The 13873-nt window shown below is 39.8% G+C and overlaps 1 protein-coding gene across 3 annotated transcripts in view; it reads left to right on the forward strand.

Annotated features, from left to right (window-relative positions):
* The window catches only part of HERC2 (HECT and RLD domain containing E3 ubiquitin protein ligase 2), a 234456-nt gene that overhangs the window by 183231 nt on the left and 37352 nt on the right, over positions 1–13873 (forward strand). For all 3 annotated transcript variants that reach the window (XM_069072939.1, XM_069072941.1, XM_069072940.1), the window contains 8 exons: positions 2193–2348; positions 2729–2844; positions 2968–3166; positions 7701–7915; positions 8848–9025; positions 11674–11835; positions 13360–13451; positions 13649–13788. In XM_069072939.1, coding sequence (XP_068929040.1) covers positions 2193–2348; positions 2729–2844; positions 2968–3166; positions 7701–7915; positions 8848–9025; positions 11674–11835; positions 13360–13451; positions 13649–13788 — 1258 coding nt within the window. The remainder of the gene's footprint in view (positions 1–2192; positions 2349–2728; positions 2845–2967; positions 3167–7700; positions 7916–8847; positions 9026–11673; positions 11836–13359; positions 13452–13648; positions 13789–13873) is intronic.

Consider the following 13873-nt stretch of genomic DNA (forward strand, 5'->3'; position numbering starts at 1 on the left):
TCTCCACCAGTTATTATATTATGTCTTTCCTCCTGTTCTCAGCTAAAATCCTTGGAAAAGTCAGCTCTCCTTGGCTTTTCCTTTCATTCCCTTCTAAACCCTCTGTAATCTGCCTTGTGGCCTTATCATTCCACCGAAACCGCGCACTCCATAGTTAACAGTGACTTCTTGATCGCCAGATCTCATGTCCTTTTCTCAGCCCTCATCCTTCTTGACCTCTCTGCAGCATTTGATGCTTTTATCTTCTTCTCCCGGTTCCTCCTTCTTCTAATTCTTTTGGTTTTTGTGATGCTGCTGTCCCTGTTCTCTTCTCTCTCTGACTCAGTCTCCGTTACTAGGTCTCTGTGTCTCTGTGCATGTTTAGCCCACTCACCACGAGAGTCCTCCATAACTTTGTCCTGGGCTCCCTTCTCTTCCTGCTCTGTACTGCCTTACTTGGTGATTTCATCGAAGCCATGGGCATCATCTGTGAAGACAGTTCCCAAATTTATACACCAGCCTTACTTTCTCTGGAATTACAGTCATGTGTCACCAACTACCTAGGGAACGTTTTGAATTAGATATGCTGTAAACATCTTAAAGTCAGTGTGACTAAAACATAACTCATTCTCTTTTTCCCCCAAACCCTTCCCTTTTCTCAGTTTCCCTCTAACTGCTGAAGATACCCAGACCTGAAATCTCGGTGTCATTTTATGCTTCTCACTCTCATTACCCTTGCACACCCATTCCACTTGTGTAATCTTGTAATTCCTACCTTCACAACATTTGTTGCACGTGTCCTTTTCCGCACTCCAACAGTCACATCTCTCGTTTAGCCCCTCCTCACCCGTAGTCTTCCCAGTCCAGTGCATCTTTCCCAAGTATAGGTCCGAACATGTCTGAACCTTCTCCCCAGCCCCTCGTCCCCCATACTCACACCTAGTCAGGCCTGATCTTTTCTATATTTCCATTCTTCTTGCATTTTATTCTCTTCAGTACACTTTTCACTGCAACTAAACTGAACTAGTTACAGTTCCTCAAGTACATTTCAAAACCTGTCTCCATGATCTTGTACTAGTTGTCACCCGTTCATAGAATGTTCACCCACTTCGCCTCCATATCTTAGAATTTTTAGCTTCCTTTCCTGACTCACTTGAAATCCCAGCTTCTGCAGGGAGCTTCCTCCTCCCACCCTCTCAAACTGTCCGAGCCTCCTCTCTCACGTTGTCTTCGATCCACTCTGTCTTGTACAGGAATGAATATATGTAACTTCCCCGTTAGACTGTGAACTGCTTGAAGGCAGGGACTGTTTGTCCCCTCTTTGTATTCTCGTCATCCGCACGGCGCTTGTCACAGTTTGAGCACTTATTTAGTGCTTGTTGACTGATAGACTTGTGCCTGGTACCTAGGAGTTACTTAATAAATGTCTATTGATTGAGTGAATTGGACAATTCTAGATGGATTATGAGATACGAGAAGAGAGGGAGAGGAAAGTTTTGTGCTTGTTGAATTATTTTTCTTGTAGGCAAAAGAATGAAGTTAGAAGGAGAAAGTTTAGGGGGAAATACGAGAATCTCTGGCATATGTTGAGTTTAAGATGCTGATGGAATAGGGCTTCTGTCCTGAAATAGTGAACTTCCAAAGGAGGTTCAGGACTGAGATTGAGATTTGATTATTTCAGGCCAGTGAACGTAGGAGTTGAAGCTAAGAGAGTGAATGAGGTGGTCAAGGCCAAGAGTTTGGAAAGAGAATAGAAAAACATCAGGGAGCAGGATGAATATTTGGGGATTATCCCTGTTAAGGGCTTGGGAATTAGATGAGGAATCAGGAAGAAGGACAGTTAGGAAAGTAGGAAGAAAAGCAGGAAAGCATGGTGGAGGCGGACAGATACAAGGCCAAGACGTACAAACAGTGGGTTTGTGACTTGGCCCTCTGGTTGTGGAAGCCAGAGTAACAGGCTAGAGAGAGACTTGGTGGTGAGGAATCAAGTCATAGGTAGAGATTGGCTTAATGCTGAGCAGGGATATTTCTTCTCAAATCAGATGGAAAGAAGGGAAAGTACAATGGTCTTGCTGAGGTGTAAAGGAGGCAGTTAAAGGTGCTCATATTTAATGTCTTTGTCTTCTCAGTGACTTCATGAAGCATCACTGATAAGAAAGTTGTTTTCATAGTTATTTTCTAAGCCTTTGGCTTTGTTTTTTTGATGGTTGCAGGTGCTTGTAGCTCTTGCTTGTGACCTAGAACTGGACACTCTTCCTTGCTGTGCTGAGACACACAAGTGGGCCTGGTTTAGAAGGTACTGTACGGCCTCCAGAGTGGCAGTGGCCTTGGACAAACGAACGCCGTTACCTCGCCTTTTCCTTGATGAGGTATTGCAGATTATTCTGAAGTTATTTGTAAAATTGCATTTTGAATCCAAGAAATTTCATACCTCTTGCCATAGTGTAAAAAGGTTGCTATGTCAAAACATAGATGTACTTCTGCCAAGAAATAACATTGTAAATAAATAAAAACAAATTGTTAAAAAACAGACTAAGGATTTTAGATAGTTTTTCCTTTAAACATTTAATTTTTAATGTTTTAGACTTGATAGAATTGTATTGATTTACTTGTGAGATAAAAAAATCACAATTTTCATTATTTTTTATTTTGAGGTACACATTTTATTGTCTTTCCCATTTTCTTATTGTTGCCCTTGTTAAACTGGAAGAGAATGTTTGATTTCTAATATCTTAATAATGTTGACCAGGTGGCAAAGAAAATCAGGGAGTTAATGGCCGACAGTGAAAATCTGGATATTCTCCATGAGAGCCATGACATTTTTAAGAGAGAACAAGATGAGCAGCTTGTCCAGTGGATGAACAGGTTATTATAATATAAACTAACTAATGGTGTGTCAGTATCCTTCTCTAGATGACTTTAATGGGGGTGAGAGGTTTATTTTGTGTGTATGTACTTTTTTTACACAAAGTATTATGTCCGTTGTAGGCGACCTGATGACTGGACTCTTTCTGCTGGAGGCAGCGGCACCATTTATGGCTGGGGTCACAATCACCGAGGCCAACTCGGGGGTATTGAAGGAGCCAAAGTCAAAGTCCCAACACCTTGTGAAGCTCTTGCAGCATTGCGCCCTGTGCAGTTAATTGGAGGGGAGCAGACGCTCTTTGCGGTAACTGCTGATGGGAAGGTGAGACTTGTTTATTCCTGTAAGTGAAATATTTAGTTCTTTGTAGTTAAATATTAGGCAGAATTAATGACTTGTTTGTGTTTTACAACCTTGTAGCACAGTTATACAACTTGCATCTCAAGTTACCTCAGAATTAACTTTGAAATTCTATGTTTGAAAGCAGAGAACTTTCTAAAACTTTCACGCCCTGAGCATGATTTTAAAATTTGAGTTTCACATCTTTAGTAAGTGAAGGTTTCATAAGATTATCACTCAGTTTGCACCATGCCCCCCAGGAAATAACTCTGAACTGTAAAAACTGAATTTTGTTTGTGGGATATAAATGCAGAGGTCAGTGAGTTGTTTAAATAATCAAGATAACTTCTAAGACTTAAATATTCTGTAGTGAATAGTACTTAATAAGTATTTGTTGCTGTAATTGGTTTTGTTACTCCTTGTGGAAAAGATGGAGACATGTGGGCTACTTGATAATACAGTTGGAATAAATGACTGATATCAAAGAATAGTTTTTAATGTTCAGTTTTACCTTATCAAGAAGTTTGCTGTGTGTCTCAGAGATCCAGGCTTTACCTCATGTTATTTAAAATTTTTATCAATGAGAGGCAGTGTGTCATAGTGGAAAAAAAGCTTAACTTTGTAGGCAGAAATACCTGATTTTCACTACTATCTCAGACACGTAAATACTGGGCAAATCATTTCAGCACCATTTGGCTACTTTCTAACACTATGAATTTTAGAGAAGGTGCAATTCTACATGGTTAGAGGGACCTCATTTTGTACCCTTGCTACCTGGGAGCCCCCTGTATACCAAGAGTTCTTGACCTGGGGTCCGTTAACTTTAAAAACATTTTTTGTTAACTATATTTCAGTATAATTGGTTTCATTTGTAATCCTGTGTATTTTACTTTATACAACTTTAAAACTTTATTCTGAGAAGGGGTCCACAGACTTCAGCAGACTGCATAAGAGGTCCATGACATGAAAAAGGTTAAGAACCTCTGTACTACACCAATTAAATCAGTGACTTTGATAAATCATAGATGGCATTCATACCAGATTTGCAGAAGGACAAAAAGCTTGGAAGGAAAGTTAACAAACCGGATAATAATAACCGTCCAGAAACATCCGGACGGGCTCTAGCACTGGTTTGACTCTGCCTTTGTCCCTGTTAAACTTCATCTTAACTACCTTTTTGCCGTGAAGAGCTTTGAACTCTTGTATTAATTGAAGGATGTGGGAATGTTTAGTCTGAAGAAGAAGAAAAACTTGAGTAACACAGTAGCTTTGTTCTGAAAGGTTGTCCTGAGGAAGTAGGAACAGGAACGGTGGGAGAGGTGGCAAACAGACAAGTTTGGGCTTGATGTCAGAAAACTGTCCGAATAATCAGAGGGGTCCAAAATTGCATGGAGTTGTGGGTTTTTTTCCCTTATTAGGAGCTGTAATGAAGAGACTTGATGACTCTTTTTTGGGTTTATTATAGGGTTTCCTTTTAGTTATGGTTTGGATTAGGGGGTCTCTGATATCATAACCCTGAATTTCTGTGATTCTATAATTGGGGCAGCTAGATTGCACAGAAAAAGAACACCTGGCCCGGAGTTAGGTTTAAATTTGGCCTCAGATACTTATAAGGTATGTGACCTTAGGCAAGTCCCTTAACCTCTGTTTGCTTCGGTTTCCTCAACTTTAAAATGGGCATAATAATAGCATCGCTCTCCCAGGCTGTGGAGATCAAATGAGATAATTTTAAAGCAAAGTGCTATCAAATGTTAGCTGCTATTATTGTTATCATTAGTTGTGGTTTTTGTTCTGATCAGAAAATTAACCCTTTTTCTAATTTTCTTTAGTTTTTGTTTTTGAAGATAGAAATACCTCAACTTCCTCTCTTTGGCTGAGAATCTTTTTTGTTGCTTTTGTTAATTATTAGTCATTCAGTAAACATTTATTAAGCACACACCGTGTACCAAGCACTGGGCTTACAAAGCAAGGCAAAAGGCAGGTCTTTCCCTTGAGCTCACAGTTTAATGAAGGAGTCAGTATACAAGCAACTATGTACAAACAAGCTGTCCTTAAAATACATAGGAAATAATTAATGAAAAGAAAGCTCAAGAATTGAGGGGGGATTGAGGATGACTTCTTGTATAAGATGGGCTTTTAACTGGGTCTTGAAGGAAGCCAGGATGTGGAGAGGAAGAAACTTTGTAGGCACGAGGGACAGCCAGTGAAGGTGCCCAGTCAGGAGATGGGATTACTTAAGAGAGAAACAGAAGGGAAACCAGTGCAGCTGGATCTCAGAGTAGTGCATAGGGTGTGGGCTGTCAGCTGAAAGAAGCCTGGAAAGTAAAGGATTTAATACTGGATCCTGGTGGTGAGTGATTGAGTGAGAGAAGTGACATGATCACATCTGCGTCTTAGGAAGATTAATTTCACAGCTGAGTGGAGGCTGGGATTGCTGTAGGAAGAGAGAAGACCAACCAGTAGGCTGTGCACTGGGCCAGGGTCTCACCTAGACGGTATCAGTAAAAAGGAGCATTTCAAAGATGTTGCAGAGGTGGAATGAGCAGGCCTTGGCGGCCGTTTGGACGTGGGCGTAGGTAAGAGAGAGTGGAGAGTCTGGGATGACGAGGTTGGGAGCCTGGGCAGCTGGGAGGGTGGATGATGCCTTCCATGGCCATAGGGAGCTGGTGGTGGTGGCTGTAGAGGAAGGATGTTTGAGATGCCAGCGGAGCGCTTACTGGGCTCACCTTTGCAGGATTTATGTATTTGGATTGCAGCTTTGAGCTCCTTTTCTTTTTGGAATTTATCGTTTTCTTGTTTTTTTCTCATGACTGAAGAATTACCTTGGATTATTTAAATTGGGCATTTCAGACATTCATCTGACTCCTTGCAAAATCGTTGATGAAACTGAAATTTAACTACTACTTATACAGTTTTCAAACATGGAATTTTTTCTGACATTGATCTGGTGATTCATTCTTTCTGTGCTTTGTTGCCTATATACAAAAGTTTGAGGACAGTTTCTCATACTTTCTTCATGTGTTTAAAAAGTTGATGAGGATACATTAAAGATGACATGGGGGGGGGCGGGGAATGGTAGTGAGGGCAGTCTATTAGCAAAGGCAGAAGGCGAATGAACCCAGCGCTCAGTCCAATTTGCCAGATCCTGTCTACTTATCTGCCTTTTCTACAGCATTTACCTATCCCTTCCTACCAGATCAGGGGTTCTTAATCTAGAGTCCATTAATTTTTTTTTTAATATTTTGATAACTCTTTCAGTGTAATTGGTTTCCTTTGTAATCCTTTGAATTTCACTTTATATGTTTAAAAACATCATTTTGAGGAGAGGATTATAGGTTTCACCAGACTGCCAAAGGGGTCATCCATGGCACAAAAAAATGTGATAAACTCCTATACCAGATACTCTGTTCCCTTGTCTTTCATGACACTTTGATCTCCTAATTCTCCTCCTGTCTGAGTTTTTCCTTCTTGATTTATCTAGTCGGTTCATCTTCTCCCTTTAGTGTGGATGCCCTTGAGGCTCTGTTTTCCCTGCTTTTCTTTATCTACAGCCTTTGGTGTTATCAACTATTCCAGGGGGCTACTGATCGTTTCTTTTTGTGGATAACTCCGAAGTATTAAATGTCTGTCATTTAGAGGGCACTGTACGCTCTCAGTAGCTGGGCATACAAAGACAGATGTGAATTAGAGCTGGTTCATAAGTGATTACACATTTGGCTTGGGGACGGGTTGCTGAAATACAAATATGATGAGCATCGAGGGCATGTTAGGGGGCAAAGAAGAGATTGTCCGTGACCAAGAGCTCTAGGAATATTTGAGGAAGAAGATAACAGCTTGGCCAGAACGCAGTTGGGGAGGGGTGGATCTGGTAAGGATACAGGGAAGAGATGGGCCTCGGATGAGGAAGATATCCAGCTTCATTCCTTAATCTGAGCCCTTATTCTTCCATTGCATCTTGGACATATGTTATTTCCCCATGGTTAGAACATATGTTTTGCTTATCCCTGCTTTTTAAAATCCTCCAAATTTTGAAATTCTCCAAAGTCCAGCTCCATTTTCTCCATGAAGTTTTCCATGATTTCCTCCCATACCCCCCAGCCCCTATAGCTAAAAGCAATTTTGACATCCCTCTGTGCTTATCACAATTTTTCTCTCACCCCATTAAATTGTGAACTCCTTAGGAAGAACTCTTGGGCATCTTTGAACTTCTAGCACCCCACATCTGTTCTTTCCTCATAGTAGGTGTTTAGTAAATGTTGAATTAAATGCAGTTGTTCCCCCCTCCCCCCATGGCTGTGGGTAAGCCTATACAAAGTGTTTGATTTGGTCATTTTTATAAAATATTCTTTATAAAGATGATTTACTTGGTTTTAAAATTTAAAGTTTTTTTCCCCCCATATTGAAAATGCCCAGGATCATTGTTTAGATTTTTGTTAACCAATTGCAAGACAACTTTAATTGAAAGCATGTTGTAGTTCATCAGATTTATAACATCTTTTTTTTTGGGGGGGGGGTTTAGCTGTATGCTACTGGGTATGGAGCAGGTGGCAGACTGGGAATTGGAGGAACTGAGTCAGTTTCTACTCCAACGTTACTTGAATCTATTCAGCATGTGTTCATAAAGAAAGTAGCTGTAAACTCTGGAGGAAAGCACTGCTTAGCACTCTCATCAGAAGGAGAAGTTTACTCCTGGGGTGAGGCAGAAGATGGAAAATTGGGGCACGGCAACAGAAGGTAATACAAATAAACATTGTTTTATGGCTTTGAATACAAATTACGCCTAAATAATTTCAACATTATAATGTTAGTAGAGGATTATTTTTATATAAAAATTATGAAAAAATTACTTGCCTGAAATGTTAAAATGTTCAAATACATACCAATTTATGGATGAAATTATGTTTTAAAAGCATGTCTAAGTTAAAACGTCTTTGAGAAGTTTGGGACTGGATAGGTTAAGCAGGGGAGTCGTGATGTGTCACAGACATTGATTTATTTTTAATGACTACTTACTGAGTTTTTAATGACTGCCTTATTGAGAAAAACTTTGCTCAGTTCCACTCTACCAGTTGGGAAGAATTTTTTTCCAAACAGAGGCTTGGGGGGCATAGAGGTGATGTCCTCTTTAAATATCTCTGATCCTAACTCTTGTGTCTTAATCAGTCCTAACACCAAATCATGGTTAATCTGATTATAGACATTACTAGTATGTGCAGGTTAAGTGGTTTAGCAGAGTGGTTAGCTGTTGGTTAGCTGTTATGGTTTCTAGCTATTCATTGTAAGTGACATGCAGTTTTTGTAAATCAAAACTTTATGGTCCTTATAACAGTTGCACTTTTAAGTTTCAAGTGTTCTGTGTTTAAAGTGATAGGACTTGAAGGAATAAAACTATGTGTTTAGCTGATATTGAAAAATATTGTTAATTCCTTGTGGTTAATTAATGTGTGACAGTAAGGTGATTTGGAGATATAGTTTGTTCTGTGTGTGTGTGTATCTGTGTGTGTACATGTGTGCGTGTGTGCACGCGTGTGTGTATGTATCTTGCTAGCTGTACTAGTAGACAAAATAACACTCATTATGTTTAGCATTTATCTAATCAGGAGATGTGCACACACACACACACTCTGTAACTCTGTTTTGGCACATATTTTATTTGCTTTTTGCAGTCCCTGTGATCGCCCACGTGTAATTGAATCTTTGCGGGGCATAGAAGTCGTTGACATTGCTGCAGGTGGAGCCCACAGTGCGTGTATTACAGCAGCTGGCGACCTCTATACATGGGGTAAAGGAAGATATGGCCGGCTTGGTCACGGTGATAGTGAAGATCAGTTAAAACCTAAACTGGTAAGGAAGGAATCCTATAAATCATATGAAACTAAGAAATCCGTATTTTGCTTTGTCTCTCATTTAAGGAGATAGGCTGATTCTGTAGGATGGGGACAAGGGGGTAGGGAGAAGGGAAGGAATATAAGTTTATTACAGAGACTCCATTATTGGTTAAATATGTCATCTGGGTCTATGTTGACAATAGCATTTAAATTGATAGGATAATGTCACTCTAAATGCTATTTAAACTATCTGACCATAACCTCCTATAATTCTAATTCTTTCTAGCCCTTACCCATCCTAAATTTATTCTTCATCTTCACTGAGCTCTTCAGGTTTTCCAACCCTAGTTACTTTCTCAGAGCCTTGACTGACTTCATTTTTCTCCGTCTCCAGTCTCAACATAAAGTTGACCATTTCATCTTGACCCTGTCTGCTCTCGTGTCTCTTGGTCTTGGTTCTAGCTGCTCACCCCTCGCCAGACCTCCGATCTGGATTATTCCCTTGATCTACCTCTGCCACTCTTACTCATAAACTGCTGAATGCAGCTGGAGGAGGCTTCACAACTCTGTTGCCTGGGTACGCTCTGGATCATTGTTGTCGTACCTCAGCTGGGTCCTCGTTGCCACTGGGAATTCGTCTTAGTTCTCCTAGTTAGCTTCTCAGAAGGTCTGCCTTCCCTGTCTTCCTCAAGCTTCCCATAGCTCCCCCGTACTTCTTCTCTCAACTATTACCTGGCCTCTTACTTTACTGAGAACGTTGAGATTATTTGGCTTGAGTCCCTCTTTTCCCATTCACTTCATCTTAAAAACTCTGGATCATCTTTCATTCTCTCCTCTTTTTCCTTAATCTGGCAGTTGGGTGCCCCTTCCCCTTGCCAAGGCTAACTTGTCCACAAATGCGCTGAATCCTGCCCTCTCAGCCGCAGTAGTTGCGTTCTCAGTCAGCTTCACTGTCCACTCTGCCCTTTGCTGCCTTTCAGATCTTCAGCTTCTCCCTTTTTGCTGGTTCCTTCACCACTGCTGTGGAGCATTCCCAGTTTCCCCCGTCCTCAGACCTTCACTAGAGCCTTCCATCTCCTGAAGCTCTTGTCCCGTATCCCTCCTTTTCTCAGCCAGATTTTGTTCCATTAGCTGCTTCCACTTCTCTTCTTTCTTACTGTTTTGCCCTTTACAGTCTGGCTCTCCAGAGGTAACAGGGATTGCTAAATCTCATGGTCTTTTCTCAGCCCTCATCCTGATGGGCCTAGCTGCATCTTCTGACACTCCCGATCTCTTCTTCTGCATAGTCTCGCCTCTCTGTATTTTTATGACACTATGCTTTCCTAGTTCTCACTTTCTCACCAAAACCCCTATATGTGGGTGTTCTTCAGGGTTTTGCCTTAGACTATCTTCTCTGTCTCCTCAATACTCCTTCAGTAACCTCCTCAGTTCCTAAGGGTTTGACTGTTGTCTTCTCAGATCTGTCTGTCTGTCTATCTTCCATTCCCTTATAACCAGTTCCCTGTTGCGTATTTTAAGTAGGATATCCTGGAGACATTTCACTCAACATTTTCAAAATGAACTCATGATCTTTCCCCCTTCCCTTCTTATAAATTTTCCTATTTCTGTCAAAGGTACCTCCATCCTTCCAGTATTCCCTATTGAGACCATGTGATTTCCCTACGGAAGCAATTCTAGGGCTTCATGTTAGTGTCTAGGATAAAATATAAAGTCACTTTAACTTTTAAAGTGCTATACAATCTGGCTCCCACTTATCTTTCCATCCTTATTGAAATTACTCTTCTTCCTGTACTGTTTGATCCATTCAGGAAGGCTTTCTCTGTATTCTACACACGATAATCCATCTCCCAAAATATATAACTCTGCCTCAGAGTCCCTTTCTTCCTTTGAGACTCAATTGAAACACAGTCTTCTCCATGAATCTTTTCCTGATTCCCCACTTGCTAATGCCCTTCCTCACAGACTCCCTTGTATTTAACATCTTTGTACATATTTATATTTATTCAGCTTGTATTGATGCAGTATATTTTTATATATGTAATTGTTGTTTTCCCCATTGTCTTTTACCACAAGAAGTATGAGCCACTTGTGAATGGGGATGGTTTCATTCTTTATACTTACATCCCTAGCACCTTGCCTGGTACCTGAGAGATAGCAGGTGCTCTAACAAACACTTGGTGATTAATTGAAATTGGCCAATATTTTAATTATAATATTCACTTAATAATGAAGCAATAATAGTTCTGTGCATGTTACCTGACAACTCAATCACTGTAACTTCAAAAGACTCATTGCATTTTGTATTGTGTAAAATAGTAGATTAATAATTCATTTATAGTGGTGATGGCTACTTCCTGAGGCTTGGGAGAGGTACCATTCATCAGTGTAACTCAGTATGGAATTTTCTAGCCTACTATTTTTACTCTAATACTGAGAATTGTTTCTGATAAAGTTAAGATTTCTTAGATATTGTTACAAATTATTTCCTGTATGGTCTAGTAGGAATATGAGCATTACCTTTTCCCATTGTTTCACCTTAAAATTGTCAAATACACATTTGTTCTGCCCTTTGCATTCTGACTTTGTTTTATCTGTGAGGTTAAATGGGATAGTTAACTGTATTTATATCAAGTTCAAATGTAGGATGATTTCTTTTCCCATAAGGTGGAAGCCCTCCAAGGTTATCGAGTTATTGATATTGCCTGTGGCAGTGGGGATGCACAGACACTTTGCCTCACTGATGATGATACTGTGTGGTCCTGGGGTGACGGGGACTATGGAAAACTTGGCAGAGGAGGCAGTGACGGCTGTAAAGTGCCGATGAAGGTATTTCAGGTTTATTTCTATAACATGTAATGTACTGACCTAGTAATTACCAGAAAAAGCACTACATTATCTTGTAGTGCTCAGGTGCTGATTTCAGATGGATTGTCATGAGGAGAATCAGTTTAATGTCAGGAAGGAACTCTTAATGTTCAGAAACTTGTGTTGCGCCTTTCTTGTTGTGTGTTATGGACCAGAATCAAGTTTTTATGGAGCCTGAGTTGGTAACCCACATAATTATGTACTTTTCCAAATAATGACTCCTTGTTTAAGATTAGACATTGTTAAAGAATATATCTCGCTGTAAGCTCATTTAAAAAATATTTCCCCAATTACATGTAAAAACAATGATTAATTAGCATTCTTTATTTTTAAAGGTTTGAGTTAATTCTCTTCCTCTATTACCCCCTTTCTGAGATGGTAAGCAGTCTGATATAGATTATACACGTAAAACATTTCCTTATTAGTCATTTTGTGCCAGAAGACTGGAAGGAAGGAAGGAAGGAAGGAAGGAAGGAAGGAAGGAAGGAAGGAAGGAAGGAAGGAAGGAAGGAAGGAAGGAAGGAGGGAGGCAGGGAGGGAGGGAGGGAGAGAGAGAGGGAGGGAGGGAAAGAAGGAAGGAAGGAAGGAAGATTGGTTCAGTTTATATTCAGACAGCATCAGTTCTTTCTCTGGAGGCAGATAGTGTCTCTCATTATGAGTCCTTTGGGAGTGTCTTGGGTCATTGTGTCGTTGAGAATAGCTAAGTCATTCCCAGTTCTTTAGTGTACAGTATTGCTGTAGCATTCTCCTGGTTTTGCTCACTTCACTTTGTATCAGTTCATGTAAGTCTTAACAGGTTTTTCTGAAATCATCCTGTTTGTCATTCTTGTAGCACAATAATATTCAATTATAATCACAACTTGTTTGGCCATTCCCCAGGTGATGGACCTCTCCTCGATTTCCAGTTCTTAATCACCACAAAAAAGAGCTAACTATAAATATTTTTGTTCTGGAAGCTCATTTTAAAGACATTTTTTTCCTCATTGCCTATTTTGGAAGCTCAAAAAGGAACCTAGATACGTCATAATGTTTAATATAATTGTTCACTTAATGTAATTTATTAAGTGAGCCAGAATATAATTTTAGTTTAATACACATTAAAGAAGGATCTTTTTTTTTTTTGGAAAATATTTCATTCTCTACCACTTTTCTTTCTGCTCCTAAACTGAGGTAAGAAAGTAGAGGCCACAGATAGCAACCTCTTCAGGCTTATACTCATGTAGATAAAAAATAATCATGCTTAATGGATTATAGAGAAACCCTTTGAAAGGAAGGGTTGTTATATGTAATATTGGAGTAAACTCTGAAGACATTATGTTATCCCTGAACTGTATAAAATGTAAAGTCTGTAGTTGTTGATTTAGAATATTGAATGTTTCAGATAAGAATATTTTAATACTTCCCTTACTTTTATAATGTTGTGGCGGTAGCCACATACAATAGAAACTCATTTAATTGTGTTTAATTGTCTTTATTGTTCTCCAGATTGATTCTCTCACAGGTCTTGGAGTGGTTAAAGTAGAGTGTGGATCACAGTTTTCTGTTGCACTTACCAAGTCTGGAGCAGTTTATACTTGGTAGGTTTGGGTTTATAGAATGACATAATTTTAGGACCCCCCACTAAGGTTAATGATCATGTCACAGCCCTGTACCAGGCAGTAAACTTGTAGATACTTACAAACTTTAGCCTGAACATAATCATTTGTGACTGAGATTGAGAGTGAGAATGACAGGACATAATGTAATGTAAATAACCAGTTTCACTTGTGCACAGGGGTAAAGGTGATTATCACAGACTGGGTCACGGATCAGACGACCACGTTAGACGGCCTCGGCAAGTGCAAGGCCTACAGGGAAAGAAAGTAATTGCAATTGCTACTGGTTCTTTACACTGTGTGTGCTGCACTGAAGATGGTATGTATGTGGAAAAAATAATCTTCATTTCAAACTCTTTCTAAATCACAAATAAACTAAATTTTTTTTTTTTGTCTTTTTGGAG

This window comes from Petaurus breviceps, unplaced genomic scaffold (assembly GCF_028583685.1).
Source record: "Petaurus breviceps papuanus isolate PSGF00001 unplaced genomic scaffold, PetGlider_PUasm1.0 90849, whole genome shotgun sequence".
NCBI lineage: Eukaryota > Metazoa > Chordata > Mammalia > Diprotodontia > Petauridae > Petaurus > Petaurus breviceps.